The following is a 15,664-nucleotide window of genomic DNA, read 5'->3' as shown; positions in this document are numbered from 1 at the left end:
TAAGCAATATGTCCATGTGCCTGGCATGGGGCTCATAAAGATGAAACACCAGACCTACACCTAGACTCCCCCTTGCATACTGGACATGTAATGTCTTCCAGCTAAGACTCTGACAGTGTCTAAATTTGAGTGTCTTGAATTTGAGTTGACCAAACGGGTGATAGAAAAGGATGTTTAAAAGCTTCAGCTCAAACCTGATGTCTTCTTAAAATGCTGTATATTCATTCATTCATTTTCTTGTCAGCTTAGTCCCTTTATTAATCTGGGGTCGCCACAGCGGAATGAACCGCCAACTTATCCAGCAAGTTTTTTCACAGCGGATGCCCTTCCAGCAACAACCCATCACTGGGAAACATCCACACACACTTATTCACACACACACACACACTACGGACAATTTAGCCTACTCAATTCGCCTGTACCACATGTGTTTGGACTGTGGCGGAAACTGGAGCACCCGGAGGAAACCCACGCGAAAGCAGGGAGAACATGCAAACTCCACACAGAAACACCAACTGAGCTCAAACCAGCGACCTTGATGTGAGGTGACAGCCTCCGTGTACTGCGCCACTGCTTCTCCCATGCTGTACATTATACTGGATATTTACCTTTAAAGTTAATATAATCAGCGCATCACATTGCCCTAACAGCACACACACACACATAACAGGATACATTAATCGACTTTCTGTGAGAGTTTTTAATTTTCGTGATAGGGTTTGAGCTCATGTTTACAACATCATTGTGCTCTCTGATAGTAGAGTTGCTCTTCTTTCTGTTTTTACCCGACGCACTTACTCTGAAATGTGTCCTGAGGGTCTTCTGTCACTAAACAACGCGCCAGCAGTCACACCTTCATATGAAGCGAGTGTCACCGCAGTTATTTCTGGCAGGTGTAACAGATGCATTACAAAGCATTCGACGTATCCTTCAAAGAACAATGAAGAACAATTCCCCCCGAGTCTCTTAAACAAACATCTCTCCAGTTTCCCCTGACTGAGGCGGGAAAGGGCTCGTGATCTTACAGGAATGAGAGCTGTTGTAAATACTCCAGGATCGATGTGTTGTGTTGTAGGGGGGGAGAACATCATTATCCAAGCACTGATTTTGTTTTATTCTTTTGCTCACATGAAAACAATGTGAAGTCCTCTGAAACTCCATGCAAATGTCTGGCAGACGGTGAAATTCCTCTTGGACGAGAGAGTGGGAAAGCGGGTCTCTCGCTCTCTCCGTCTCTCGCTCGTCCTTCCCTTCGCTCCTGTCTTTCCTCTCTGCATGTCTATTTCTCCCTCTCTCTCTCTCTCTCTCTCTCTCTCTCTCTCTCTCTCTCTCTCTCTCTGGCAGCACTCAGCTTTTTTGGCAGGAGTGACCAGAATAAAAACAGCAACACCAGACATAGAAGAGAAAAAAGTTCAATGATCCATCGAACCAAAGGCTTTGCCCTTTCTTAATTACGTCGTGTCCTGTGTCGTTTTCTTTTTTCCTCCCCTCTTCATTTTTTTGGAGACATTTTTTGAAGTGGTAATTAGCTCTCTTGGAGAATAAAACCAGCACATTCGGGGAGGGCCAGTGCATTCTGGGGCGAGATGGCTAACAGGAGTGTTGCGTTGCTCCTTCTCGGATTCTTCCTCTCCGACCAGCTGAGTCCGTCGCTGCAGGGAGGTAGGTCTGCACTTTGATGGCTCATATAGGAGATCCTGAGAAACATAACCAGCTTATATGAAACCCCTGTGGGCTTTCCAATGCTGTATATTGTGCAGAAGTGAAGAAAGCTTGACGTGTGCTGCAGGTGACCATGCTTACTATTGATTTCAGTCATTTTCACTGGAGGAGATAGCATGCTAATAACATGCAATCAGTCATGCATTTAGTGGAATGAGCTTCATGCATTTACACATGGTGACAACATTGCAGAGCCATGACACGTTCTACATACTTTGACAGCATTCTACCTGTTGACCAAGAAACCTGCTCCACATTAATGGACTAGTGAGATTCACATGATCTATATGGTCACACTTTACAATAAGGTTCATTAGTTAATGCATTTACTAACATGAACTAATCATGAACAACACATGTACAGCATTTATTAATGCATAATTGAACATTTACTAATGCATTATTAACATTTAAGTCCGTGCTCGTTAACATTAGTTAATGCACCATGAGTTAACATGAACTAACAATGAACTACTGTATTTTCATTAACTAACATTTACTAACATGAACAAATGCTGTAGTAGATGCATTGTTCATTGTTTGTTCATCTTAGTAAATGCATTAATTAACATTAACTAATGAACCTTATTGTAAAGTGTGACGATCTATATTCTGCTTTGCTTTTTAGATTTGATTTGTGAGATAATGATATCTGTGAGTAAATCAAGACACTGTACTGCATTAATGTATTCTGTATAAGCAGTGCACGGTCAGCTTAGAGGGTCAATCACTTTAGTACACTTTACTTTAAATACCAGTTCTCATGTTTACATACCTATTATTAGGATACTGGCTCCATATTATAATGTTATTCTAGTACCTAATACCTAAACCCAACTACTGCCTTAATAACTATTACTGAGGAGGCATTCAATTAGGAGTTTATTAAGGAAATAGTCATAGTTAATAGCGTGAGCTGTACATTAAAGTAAAAGTGTTTCATTCTCGCTATAAGGTAATAGCTGGGGTTGGGTATTGGGCATGATTAGTGATGTAAAATCATAATTTATAAATGCTAATATCTTAATAAAAGGCTATAAATAGGCCAGAAGTAAATGATGTGAATTTTAAATCATCTAAATTGTTACTGCAAGATTTGCACCTTAGATTTGACCACAATTCCCATACTTATATTTCGTGCTAAATGTTGTATACTTCACAGAGGCATTGGAAGGACTGTAGATGTTTTAGATGCTTTGTACAGTAGCATCAAGGTAAACTGCAGCGGCTTTAAAATGAAGATTTCTGCACATACTTTACTGCAAACTAGCAAATGCAAAGATTTTACAATGAAACATCATGAAGTCAGCTACAGATGTGAGCATGAGTTCTCCTGCGCCCCGTGCCAGAATGCTCGACTGGGAATATGAATGTGGTGAGTGTTGTTTCTCTTGAAGGCCAGTCCCCTCGCTGTGCTGAGCTGATGGGGAGGGCCGTGATGAGAGTTTGTTAATCTAAAACACAGCTCATGCATGCTGAATTTCTGAAAAATACAGCAAGACTCTTCTGTTTCTGTCAGCTTATGTAGACTTGACAGCGCTGGTGTCCAGTGAGCTGCACAAATGCCCATTAGGTCAGAGCCTTTGGCTCCGGTCACCGACACCATGTGCTGCTGTGGCCTGGCTTTACGAGCGTGAAGGCAAACTGTGGAACGGCTCAGTGTAAAAGGGGGAAATTAAAAGAAATCTCCAACTGTTCATTAAATTGAAGCTGTTCTAATGTTCTTGGATGTGCGTCTGTGCAATGTTTAGACGTGATTGGAAAGGATGTGGGGTCTGTTCCCAGTTTCCAAACAAAGCCAGAGTATTTCACAATGATTTATTCATCTTCATAGCAATACCTTCTTCGGCACTTGCTGATGTATGTGTTTCCAGGCTGTTTCTAAAAGAGAGCTCTCGCAGCACTGACGCTAAATGAATTTATGGTAAAGAAATACTGCTCTTGTTGCCTGTGAGGATTTGCATTTGTGATATGTTTTCCATAAACGGCATCAGGTCCGCATCTTAATTTCAGCGGTCTGCTATGTTCATTTTCATAAATGAATTTGAGGCCATAAAACAGCTCAGCTATTTCCTCCATACGTCTCAAGCTCTATGACAGATTGCCGGTCTGTTCGATCGAGGCTTGTCTGTTGGGCATCTGTGATATGTGTGTGCTGACAGTCAATTGCTTTGAAATGAGGATTCACCGTCTTGCCTTGCAGCTATCAAGTCGATTCTAGGTGATGCTTGAGAAAAACTCAAATGGTGATGGACTTTGTTGTGATATGAGCTGTCCCAAAAGATCCCGAAGTGGACTCTCATCACCCCGCTGATTAGTGCTGTCTGCAGTGCATACGTTGCTTTCTATGTGTGTTATGATCAGATGACCTCTATGCTGGACGGGTACCAACAATCCTGTCTGCGTTTCAAAGTTCATAGCTTGGAAGTCTGTTTGGACCGCGTGTGCAGGTGGAATGTTTTTTTCTTCTGCTGGTGTGAGTGAGTTATGAAGCAGGTTGGAATTTCAGCGTCTTGAGAAACGACTGTGTCACAGACACGTTGCAGTTCATGTGTTGGGCGAAGTGAAGACTAAACTCCTCTCTTCTTCCCGTCTTGCTAGTCGTGGATTGTCTTGACACAAAGAAAGCCAAGCAAAGCCAATTTGGAGCCAAGAGTTTCACATTATTCCTCCTAGAAAGGCATCATTAAAGGGCACACGAGAGCACCCTACGTGAGACTGCTGTTGAGTAAGGATCTCGTGGGAGTCTGTTGGCTTTATTGGAGCTGGCAGTACGTCTAGTGTATCTAAACTGTTGATTGATTGTGTAAACAAACCTAAGCAGTTGGCAGACACATCATACGATGGAAGTACCAATTATTAAATGTAAGTCACCCCCCTACCTCCCACCACCCGCAGTCTCCTGTGCTAATTCATCACTCAGAAGTCTGTCATATGTGTAAGCGCCTGACAGCCAATCACTTTGAGTCGGGTATCGGGTGACACTGGCCATTGTTGGTCGGTTATTACTGCTGATGTTTCCAACCCATACAGCAGACGGGCCCCGGGTCTCTTCCGCAGCCAAAATAATTAGGCTGTTTTATGACGACTGCTATGGGGCTATGAGAGGAGTGCCAGGGCCAAGGCTAGATGAAAGGAAAGGAAAGCAAGGTCTCGCCCTCCTTCTACTCTCGTAAGAATTAAGAAGCCCTCTTTTCACACGGCAAATCTTGCAATGAGGAGAGCACATTTTAAAAGGCACCACTTGGCGAAAGGCTTTGGCTCCGAACTTCAGAGGAGTTCAATCCATTAGGGCTCCTCCTCATTGACACCGGGCTGGCTCTGCTTGAAGGTGTATGAAATCAGCGCCGGATCAGATGGCACACCTCCGCTGTCAGCCGGGATCATGATGAATGGCCCCGTCCCCCCTTCGTGAATTCTGATTAGCAACTCCTCCAGAGGTGCTTTATGGCATGTGTGTGCTGGGAGTGCCTCTCTGGACGCCATCCTGGAGATCCTGTTTTCCAGAGCTGGCTGAACTCTCCTGCAGTAATGAATGTCTGCTGGTATGTCTAGTGGCGTGTTAATGGGTTTGAGCAGAGCAGACCTGCTGTTAACACTGTAATGCCGGCGACATACGATGCTCTTCAAGCACTGCAGAGAGTTTGCACCGGTTCAGCGATGGCCATGGTTTTTAACCAGAAAATGCATGTTGAGGTTGTTGCTCATTGTCTGAGGACATGGCCGTCTAATGCACAACACATGCCGGAGAGCAGCTGTATATAGTGAGGTTTTGGATGGCAAACAAAAGCAAAAGCATAGTTCAGCAAACATGAATCATGCTCATCCCGGCTGAACCCTCGCTGTGGTTCAGGTATCCTGAAATATCTCCTGCACTTCCTGCTCTTCAGTTAGCGATGCGCATATGTGCTCGCTGACTGATGTGATGTGCTCTAAGTGGCCTTGCGTAGAGAGAATAGCGTGGGCCTGTGGAGAGAAGGAGCGTTATATCATGACCTCAGCTCTCAACGCCACGCTCTATTGGGCTCCTGCAGTTTTGGCAGCAGCTCCGTAGGAACGCTAGCAAAGATAAGCGGCTTCATTTAGCTGCATTAATATACATCTCCACTCATTCACAGCCCCGGGCTGTTAACAGATCTGACAGTCTATCTACCGTATCTTTGGCATTGTGCTCACTTGCTGTACACTCATACACCCAGTGGCCACCGGTCCATCACTGGGAAGTCAGCAGATTCCAGTCTAACTTAAGCCTGGCTTATACATCTGCGTCAAGTGCTCGGCGTGACCGACCAATTCGGTTAGTCTGCAGTAGCACTTCTGAAACGCTAGTTGGCAGTAAATGTTCCTCTGTGTCGAGTTTCTTCACTGCTGTTTTGCTTTTCCTGAACACTTCCTGGATGTACAAGTGGTTCAAACTCCCTCATTTTGAGGCAGGAACCGGCGGACGTGCAACAACTTTAACTATGAGGTAAACACAAAACAAATCTTTCCATCCAGAACTCCTTCACGGGACTCCACACTTGTAAACAATCGCTCCACCGGGCTCGCGCGGCTCTCAATGCGTCATTGTGTACACGTAAATCAGCCTTTTTGGCTTTGTTTGCACAGCTAAATGAGAGTTATCAGGGTAGATAGTGGAGTAATCTCTGTTCACGCTGGTGCTAACATCAGTTAGTAACAGCTTTTATGGCCAGAATAAACTGAATTTTGTCTGATAAAGCTGCCCATCTCTTAATATACAGCTCTTCCTTGCTCAAACTGTAGATAAGGGCTGCTCAGCTCTGTTCCTGGAGGTCTCAACCCTGATCAGACACACTTGAACCAATCAATCGGGATCTGAACAGTAGGGATGGCTGACGTGTTACTGACGTTTCCACACAGTGTCCAGATCCCGAAGTGCAAGTGTTTCAAAACATTGCACCGAAGCATGAGCTAAAACGCCAGGTCACGTGACTATAGTATTTCAAAGCATCGGCCATTTCAGAAGCGTTTCAAGACCTGGCGAGTCTGCGTTTAACTGACATGGTCAGAAAAAGTTTAAATCCTGAATTGTACGAATATTCTGAAGTTATGACTTGAATTATTTTATCAATGCTACTTTTCTATAACCAAACAGGACATACTGACTTGCAACGTTTTCATTCGGATGTCTGACCAATGTTAAAACAAAACACATAACAAATGCATGTGAACCCATTATCTCACCGCTTCACTTAATTACTTGATACCTTTCTCTACAATGTGGGGTTAATACCTCAACTTGCTGAAGCGCTTCCAGAGCGATATATAAAACAATGGCCACTAGGTGTCACTGTAGAGACAGCTTTTGACCATTTCGAAGCTTCGACACATTTGCTTCCACTATTCCAGTGTTTCACCACTACTGAACAGCACTGGATATCACAGGCAGGTGTGTTTGATCAGGGTTGCATCTGAAATGTGCAGGAAGGTAGATCTCCTGGTAGATCTCCTGTCCTCAGTGTGAACGTCATATAGAGCCACTGTGCCCCCCTGAAGATCTTATTTGCTCTATAACCAAAAATTCCAGCGAGGGTAAATGTCAAAGTGTCCCACCTACTTCCACCAAGCAGAGACGAAGCCAAGATTAAAACAAAGAGCTGCACTTTAACCAAACTGTGTGTTCTGAAAGCAGCCCGGATATCTGTCATACCAGCCCATGTCAGACAGTCAGGACCGCACATTACGGACGCGTCCTCTCCTGGAATGTGCTTGGTCATGAGGTCTGATCTGATCTTCATGCACAATACCCAGTGCTGTTTTACAGATAAGCTTTCTTATCCACCTGTGTGTTTTACTGGAATATGAGTAGCACCTTAAAGGGTGTTTATAAGACACCTTTAATATCATTGCATGACATATACCAGGCAGGACTTATGCATGATCATGCCCTTAAGTGTCATGTACTCTTAATTCAATTTATTTTATTCTAAATGCAAAGATCTAACATTAAAACAACTCAACATTTATTCAGGTGTGAGTGTGTGTTGATGCTTCTGTCAGTCTATGTCCCTCCTGTCGCTGTTCATCTACAACTCCACATCTATAATCCTCTTAGTCTATGCTGACATCATCTTCAGCAGCTCAAACACTCTACTGGCTAATGGACAGACGGCTGCTTCTCACTCAGGGCTGCTGGACATGCTAATGAGATGGGCACTAGTAGGCGGGGCTTTTCCCCCTGTGGTGACACGTGCAAAGGGAGAATGTCAATCACAGTCTGATTAGAACAAACACAATTGATTCACGTTGAGCTTATGTCCGAGGCTGCTGCTGGAGATACTCACACACTGCTGACACACACACTACCGGCTTTAAACCCTCTGAGTTCTGCATAATAGATGCCCTTTAATGTGCATTTTCCCTTTCATATCAAATCTGTAAAGCTTGTCTAATGCCAAAATACAGTAAACTAGTGGTCGTGTGCTTCTGTCTGCTTCCTAGCCCAGTGCTCGTGCTGCTTTCAAAATCCAAGCCTTCCTAATCTCTCTGGATGAGCTCTTTCTGGAGGAGGCGTTCGCTGATGTATATGGAAAATAACTGCGCGGTTATCTCTGTCGGTTTCGTCTGTCAGGTTGGGTGAGACCTCAGCCAAGGGGGAATAAAGGCTTCATCTTCCCTTTCAAAGGCCTTGGAGAATGCAGGAGAGTCTGTGCATCATGTGTTTATTTGCCTTTGCATTCCTCCGTGTTAAAGCTGTCTCTCGGCTGCTGTCCAGCAGAAGGAGAGAGAGAACGCAGCGCTGTTGGCTTCACATCATTCTCACATCCATCAGCCCTTCCTCATCCTCATCATCGTCTTCTCTGAGATAGGAATCTAGCATCAAGATGTGACTACCTACCACACGCTCAACCAAACCCTGCGGCCATTGAGTTCAAACTATCAGTGCACGTGAAGATAATGAAGAGTTTTCTTTTAGAAATACTATAGGGGGAGCAGGGCAGCACGGTGGCGCAGTGGGTAGCACATTCACCTCACAGTAAGAAGGTTGCTAGTTTGAGCCCCGGCTGGGTCAGTTGGTGTTTCTGTGTGGAGTTTGCTTGTTCTCCCCGTGTTGGCGTGGGTTTCCCCCACAGTCTAAACACATGCGCCATAGGGGAACTGATCAACTAAACTGTCCATAGTGTATGTGTGTGAATAAGTGTGTATGGGTGTTTCCCAGTGATGGGTTGCAGCTGGAAGGGCATAGGCTGTATAAAACATGTGCTGGATAAATTGGCGGTTCATTCCGCTGTGGTGACTTCAGATTAATAAAGGGACTAAGCTGAAAATAAACTAATGAATGAAAGGGGAGCATGCATGTACTCAGATGACAGCACACATTGCATCTTAATGGAGAAACATTATGGAATTGGTCAGCTGTAGTGGAGGCAATCTACAATCCTCTGCTCTGAATCAACATTGATGATTGGAATGAAAGCAGAAACAACATTTAGCTGCAGCAATTGGGAAGAAATCACAGACAGTAAACATGATCAGCAACAGCATCAAGGGTTAGTTCACCCACAAATGCAATGATCCCACAGTCTACTGACCCTCAATGCATTCTCAAGGTCATGTGATGTTCGTCCTCCAGTCAAATCTGAGCGGAGTTATTTTAGAGCTGTGTATTGATTACGTTAAATTGTTCTCTGATATCTACAAATCTACATTTTTCTAATAAAACTGCATTGATCCACCACTGAAGACCTTGATCAGTGTTGTGGAGACAGCCAGTTAAATACAGCATACTCCTCATTAGTTGGGAAATGAGCACGTGTGTATATTTAGAGAAAGCTGAAGACAGGATAATCCATTCATTTGTTCATTTCCTTTTCAGCTTAGTCCCTTTTTTAATGTGGGGTCACCACAGCGGAATGAACCGCCAACTATTTCAGCACATGTTTTACGCAGCGGATGCCCTTCCAGCTGCAACCCATCACTGGGAAACAGTATAATTCACCCTTCTCCAAATATTTCCCATGTGCTGTTGAACAGAGAAGTGCTTCTCAACAATTTATAAAGTCATCATAGTTTTATTAACTCATTTGTAATGACGGATTGCTTTTCTCATCATGATGACAGCACACAATATTAGACTAGATACTCTTTAAGACACTAGCATTCAGCCTAAAGTGACATGTAAAGGCTTCACTAGGGTAATTAGGCAAGTCATTGGACAACAGTGGTTTGTTCTGGAGACAATTAAAGAATACTCTGAAGGGGCGAATAACATTAACCTAATAATATTGACCTGTAAAATGTGTTTGTATTCCGGCCAAACTTGCTCTATAAAAAGAAAATCTAATATTGTGTTCTGTTAAACATCACTTTGTGAAATTGTAGTTATTTTTCAAATATTTCCAGAGCAGATAATGATTATTATTATTGTCCTTCAGCTGTAGATCAGCATGATTCACTGCAGGAATAAAGCTGCCGCAGCTTCCTCTCAGAAACACACAGTCCTCATGCTATTTGCTCTGCTGTTAAGACACACTGTGTTTAAGAAGCAATAACCTCCAGAAGAAACAAATATGTTCCTCATACTGCGGCCGTCAGTCATCCGCAGTGGAGCGATCAGGCCTTCGTTAGTGTCTTAATTATCCGTGACCTGGACCAGACTCAAGCCCAGTTTAACACCAGTCATTTATTGGCCAAACAAGTCACCAAAACAGCCCTAATGATTCCCTCTGCGTCAGCCACACAGCCCCTCAAAGCTTTACAACGTTTGTTCATTCTCAGCTCTGTAAATTACACTGCACATGTCATGTAGTTTTCTCTAAATCATAGGGTTTCATCAGCGATTCCTCAATAACCAACAGGCAAACAGTCATAAATGTCACACTTTAAACACAACACCGTCCTGCTGCCAGCTCCGAGACTTTCTCCCAGCGTGTGTCTGCATGAGTGTATGTTTCCATTATTGCTGTCTGCATCAAAACACTCAAAGAATTGAGGATAAACTGGACTTACTTAAAGGGGCAGTTCACCCAAATATGAACATTCATCCATTATTCCCTCTCTCTCTCTCTGTCATGGTTCCAAACGTTGATGAGCTTCTTTATTCTGTTGAACACTAAAGAAGATATCTGGAAGAAACCTGTAACCATTGACTTCCATTGTACAGTGCAAAAAAATCTGTAAAAATGTCTGTACAACTACATTTAACACGTTTACTCAACATGTCCTCATTGAGTTTAAAAGATTCGTTTTGTGAGCAAAAATGAGCAAGTTCACCCCAAAAAAGCTTCTGCTAACTTCTTACTTTAAGTTGAGTTAATCTCAGACCTCCTCACGGGAAAACATAAAGATTGCAGTATTTCTATCCCTGACAACAGCCACAAAAATAATATCATAATATAAAAACATTATTACTATTAACATCAACAACAACAAAATATTACTGCAGTGATGCGGAAGTAATGTGAAATGATTATTTATTTGCAATTTATCTTTCTGCACAGCTGCAGAAACACTTTAATGTGAATTATTTCACATTCACCTAGTTCACTCTACAAAAAGAAATGTGTTACATTGTATTTATATACAATTTTTTTATATACATTTTTCTACCAAAATGAAACTGAAAATTTAAATGCTTAAACAGATCAAATAATAAGTCAAACAACGACTCAAGTGGTCAATCAAATGCACTAACGGTTTTTCAAAAGGAGGAAGCAGTTTCTGGTCTGATTATACACACACACACACACACACACACACACACACACACACACACACACACACACACACACACACACACACACACACAGCGGGAAGGTCATGATGGACTGATTACCAAGAATATGAAGACATCTCATTCACACACTCTTTGCTGAGTCTTGTTTTTCCTGTGAAGCATTACAAATAATCTTTCCCTGTTTGTTGTGCCATGTTTTGACCCTTGTCTTGTTTACCGCTATTGTTGTTTTCCCTCCTGTCCTGTTTCTAATTCTGTGTTTGATAAATGTTTTGTTAACATTTGTCTCTATTTTAGTTTATTTTCTTCGTACCAATTTCCACAGGAGTTTGCTCACTCACCTTCAGCCATTTTAGGTCAGTGCAGCTGATGTTTTCGAAAATTGAGAAATTTTTTTTTTAAAAGTAGTTCACCTCGCCAGAAAACGAATAATCCTATGTTTACCCCACTAAATGTTTTTTGTATTGCTGGCAAATCATTTTAGGCCAGTGCAGCTGAGAAAAGCACAAGGAAATAAGGATTGTGTGTTTTTGTTGTTGTTGTTGTTGTTGTTGTTGTTGTTGTTGTTGTTGTTATACTGGCCTAAAATTGTAGAAAGTGTAGAACAAACAAATACTGTTGATGTCAATGGTTACAGGTCTCCAGCATTCTTTGAAATATCTTCTTTAGTGTTCAACAGAAGAAAGAAACTCAAACAGGTTTGGGACAGGTAAGGGTTGAATAAATGGCAGAGTTTCCCGTTTTTGGCTGAACTTTCCCTTTAGGAAATGAACTCACCGTCCTGTACCACACCATCATGATGCACTACTTGCTTTTCCCCCTTAAACACCTTTAAATACATTAAATACATTTTGCACATTAAGGTCTGCTTTATGTAAAAGTATTAGTATATTCCGTCTCAGGTTATGTGTACAGTTAATTATGTGTTATATATGATGTAGACTACAGCTCTGCTGTGTTAGTTATGTACAGGTTTAAAGCAGCTCGAACATTCAGTGTGGTGTTCATATTCAGCGAAACTGAACTGTAAAACACTTCAAAAGCACATTAAGAGAGATGAGCTCAATGCTTTTTCTTTTATTTATAATTCCAAGTTTAAATGTTAGAATGTTCTAGCGGAATAGGGCATAGGGGGGATAAGTGGGAATAGAACACAGCCAGGAACTCTGTTTCTCACTACAGCTCTGGGGGTGTAGCTGCAAGTGCACAAGTTTGCGATGCAGTTTGCCAATGTTCGTTTGAGCGACGGATTTGGAAAATGGCAAATTAAGGAACTATGTTTGTAACGACACAACTTGCGATCTTGGCTAACCATGGTGTTGGGAAACACCTGATCACTACTAAAGCCCAAACCCCATCGCTTAGATCAAACTCTGACTGACATCTATTGCAAACGTCCCAATCTCGTCTCAAATGCAGGAGCGATAGAGCCTTTGCAGTTGTGAGTCTGAGATTATGGAATAAGTAATAAGACTGTTTCTGAATAGATGTCATAGACTCGTCTTTTTCTTTGCATCATTCATGGAAAGTTTTACTGTTGTTACTATCGTCTTATATTGCTGTTTTTATCTGCTACTGCGATTGTACAGCAGCTTGGTGGACCAAAGGTTGTAATGAAGTGTGCTCTAGGAAATAAACTTTGATTTGATTTGATTATGGTTTAGGAGTGATTAATGGTGCAGGCCTACATTGAGCTGCCGTCCGTGCACCGTGTGTGTGTGTGTGTGTGTGTGCACTGATGCTGGGCTCAGAGATGTTGAAGGTCACTGAGTGTATGCACAGCACTCAGACATTGCAGATTAGCTCTGCTCTCAGCACTCAGACGGAGACAGGAAGTGCTGTGTTTGCTGCTGATACTGTAGGTGTGCGTTCACTTCCTGTCCGGCTGAAGGGTGTGTTCACAGGGTGGAGTTTCTGATCTGCGGGACTATTGCTGAGCGTATCAGAGCATGGCATTATCTGACATTAACACTGTCAAATCAGCCAGAAATGTGCATTTCAGCACAGCTTATACACTATCACCACTAACCCTACACCACACACACAACAGCAGTTCAGTGAGCCTCAGTGTCTGGAGGGAATACGAAATAATAAAGAACAGCATCATCATTTTATTTAGGCTCAGTGGTTAGAAATTTCTCCTCACAGCAATCAGGTCACTGGTTTGAGTCCCGGCTGGGTCAGTTGGTGTTTCTGTGTGGAGTTTGCATGTTCTTCCCGTGTTGGCGTGGGTTTCCCCCACAGTCCAAACACATGCACTATGCGCTATTCTACATATGCTGCCAACATGGGGAGAACATGCAAACTCCACACAGATGACTGATGTAAGAAGCTCTGGGTATTTATAGTGTGTTTGGCTCTCTGATTGGTCAGTCCTGTGAGAGCTAATGCAGGACCAGCTGTGGTCAATCATAAGCACGTGCTCCTCTTGAATGAGTTTATAAATAAACTTCTCTTATTCAGTTTGCCGATACTGTTCAGGAACTAGATGGTTTACTCTGTCCTTCTCCCAGTTAAACAGACACTCTCAGGAGAAGGAGATGATCTGACGTGTTGTAAACCCAGCAGCTGTGATCTCTACGCTGCCGTGAATGGAGCTGTGTTGTGTCACGTCTTAAACGAGACGTCATCATGGAAATATATAAGATCAGCTCTCTCTCATATTCAGAGCACGCTGAGAGACATCCTCAGACAAATCACATGGAGCTGTATGTGTAAGGTCACCAAGAAAAGAAATACTCTGTGTGTTACATGTAAATCCACGTGTTTTGAAACTGGAGCCATGAGAGTCCAACTCTTCACCAGTGTGAATAAGCCTGAATGCATCAAATAGCGTTAGATTATGCCTGTAATCTGATTTATTCTGAACCCAAAATAATATCTGTCACACGTCTCTCCTGTGATCTCTAAAAAGTCTTTGTCCAAAACTCTCTCCAAAAATACTGTAGCATAGCAGCATATTACCAGACTCTATTGAGGGAGCACAGTTCGGCTCCAGCATGCTCATTACAAACCTCACACAGCTCTCATACATTTGTCATCAAGAGGTTTTATGTGGTAGAGTTAACGTCAGTTTTTATGAGATAAAGTTAGTCACTGCAGTGTGTCATGAAGGAAATCGGTTCCTCAGTGTTCTTCCTGTTTCTCACTGAAGTAAACCTGCAGTTCTGTGAAGGAACACTCTCAGAAATAAAGGAACATGCGAGCTGTCACTGAGGCGGTGCCTTTTCAAAAGGTGCAAATTTGTACCTAAAAGGTCCATATTAATACCTCAAGTGTACGTATTAGCATCTAAAAAGTACAAAAGTGTTCCTCTTAAAATTTGTGTGTGCTAATATATACATTAGAGGTACCAATATGGACGCTTCAAGTACAAATGTGTAGCTTTTGAAAAGATGCCACCCCAGTGACAGCTCCCGTACCTTTATTGCTGAGAGTGTAGATGAACACTCTTCTGGCATTAGTGTGTAAGCTGAAGCTGTTTTCCTGCAGCAGACTAAACATCTTTTCCTCCTAATCATATTTTGCAGCTATGAGATAATAGATGCGTCCCAAATCATATTCTTATGCACTATTCTACACCGGTTTGTAGTTTAACAGTAAAAGCAGTGCATTCACACTGACAAATACAATGTTCTGCACTTTACATGAATGAAAATCTGCCAATGGGGTGAGCAAAATAACTTTTTTTTGACATAAGATTATTCTGTTTACACCTTTGGCAGATTATTTAGCTTGTTTTAAGGAAAAACTTCATTTTGACTCATTATTTCTCAAAACAAGTCTACAGCTGAAAGCAGAAGTGTACATACACTGTATAACAGAGTCAGCTGTTAATGTGACTAAACCTTTCCTCTTTTAGGTATGTTAGGATGATCATGTGTGTTTCTGATCTGCTTAATAGCAGCATAATGAGAGAGATGTGTGTTGAGAAATTGTTATAACTCTTCTTTAAAATCAAGTTTACACACTATCAGATTATTCCGCCTCTGATAAAGCTCAGATGATGATGTCAGGGTTTTAGATGTTTCTGATTGGCTGATTGACAACATTTAAGTTAATGTGAGGCACAACTGTAGAATAGTATTGAAGGAAAAGCTCAAACACACTGCCTCCTTGTGTGACAACATGGGAACATCAACAAGCCAGAATCAACAACAAAGCCAGATTACCATTAGCTGAATGACACTGGGGAAAGACTGATGTCTAGAGACATGTGCTGTGCTCTGATGGAGCTAAGATTGA

At 42.3% G+C, this 15,664-nt stretch overlaps 1 protein-coding gene across 1 annotated transcript in view; it reads left to right on the top strand.

Moving 5' to 3' along the window:
- Positions 1–1,586: 1,586 nt before the first annotated feature.
- Positions 1,587–15,664, top strand: part of elna (elastin a) — a gene marked incomplete in the record, with an annotated part of 55,680 nt that continues 41,602 nt past the window's right edge. The window contains 1 exon segment of the mRNA NM_001080063.2: positions 1,587–1,662. Within this exon segment, the coding sequence (NP_001073532.2) occupies positions 1,587–1,662 (76 nt within the window).

This window comes from Danio rerio, chromosome 15 (assembly GCF_049306965.1).
Source record: "Danio rerio strain Tuebingen ecotype United States chromosome 15, GRCz12tu, whole genome shotgun sequence".
Taxonomy (NCBI): domain Eukaryota; kingdom Metazoa; phylum Chordata; class Actinopteri; order Cypriniformes; family Danionidae; genus Danio; species Danio rerio.
Note: the sequence above shows the minus strand (reverse complement) of the source record. Positions and strands in the feature narration are given on the sequence as shown.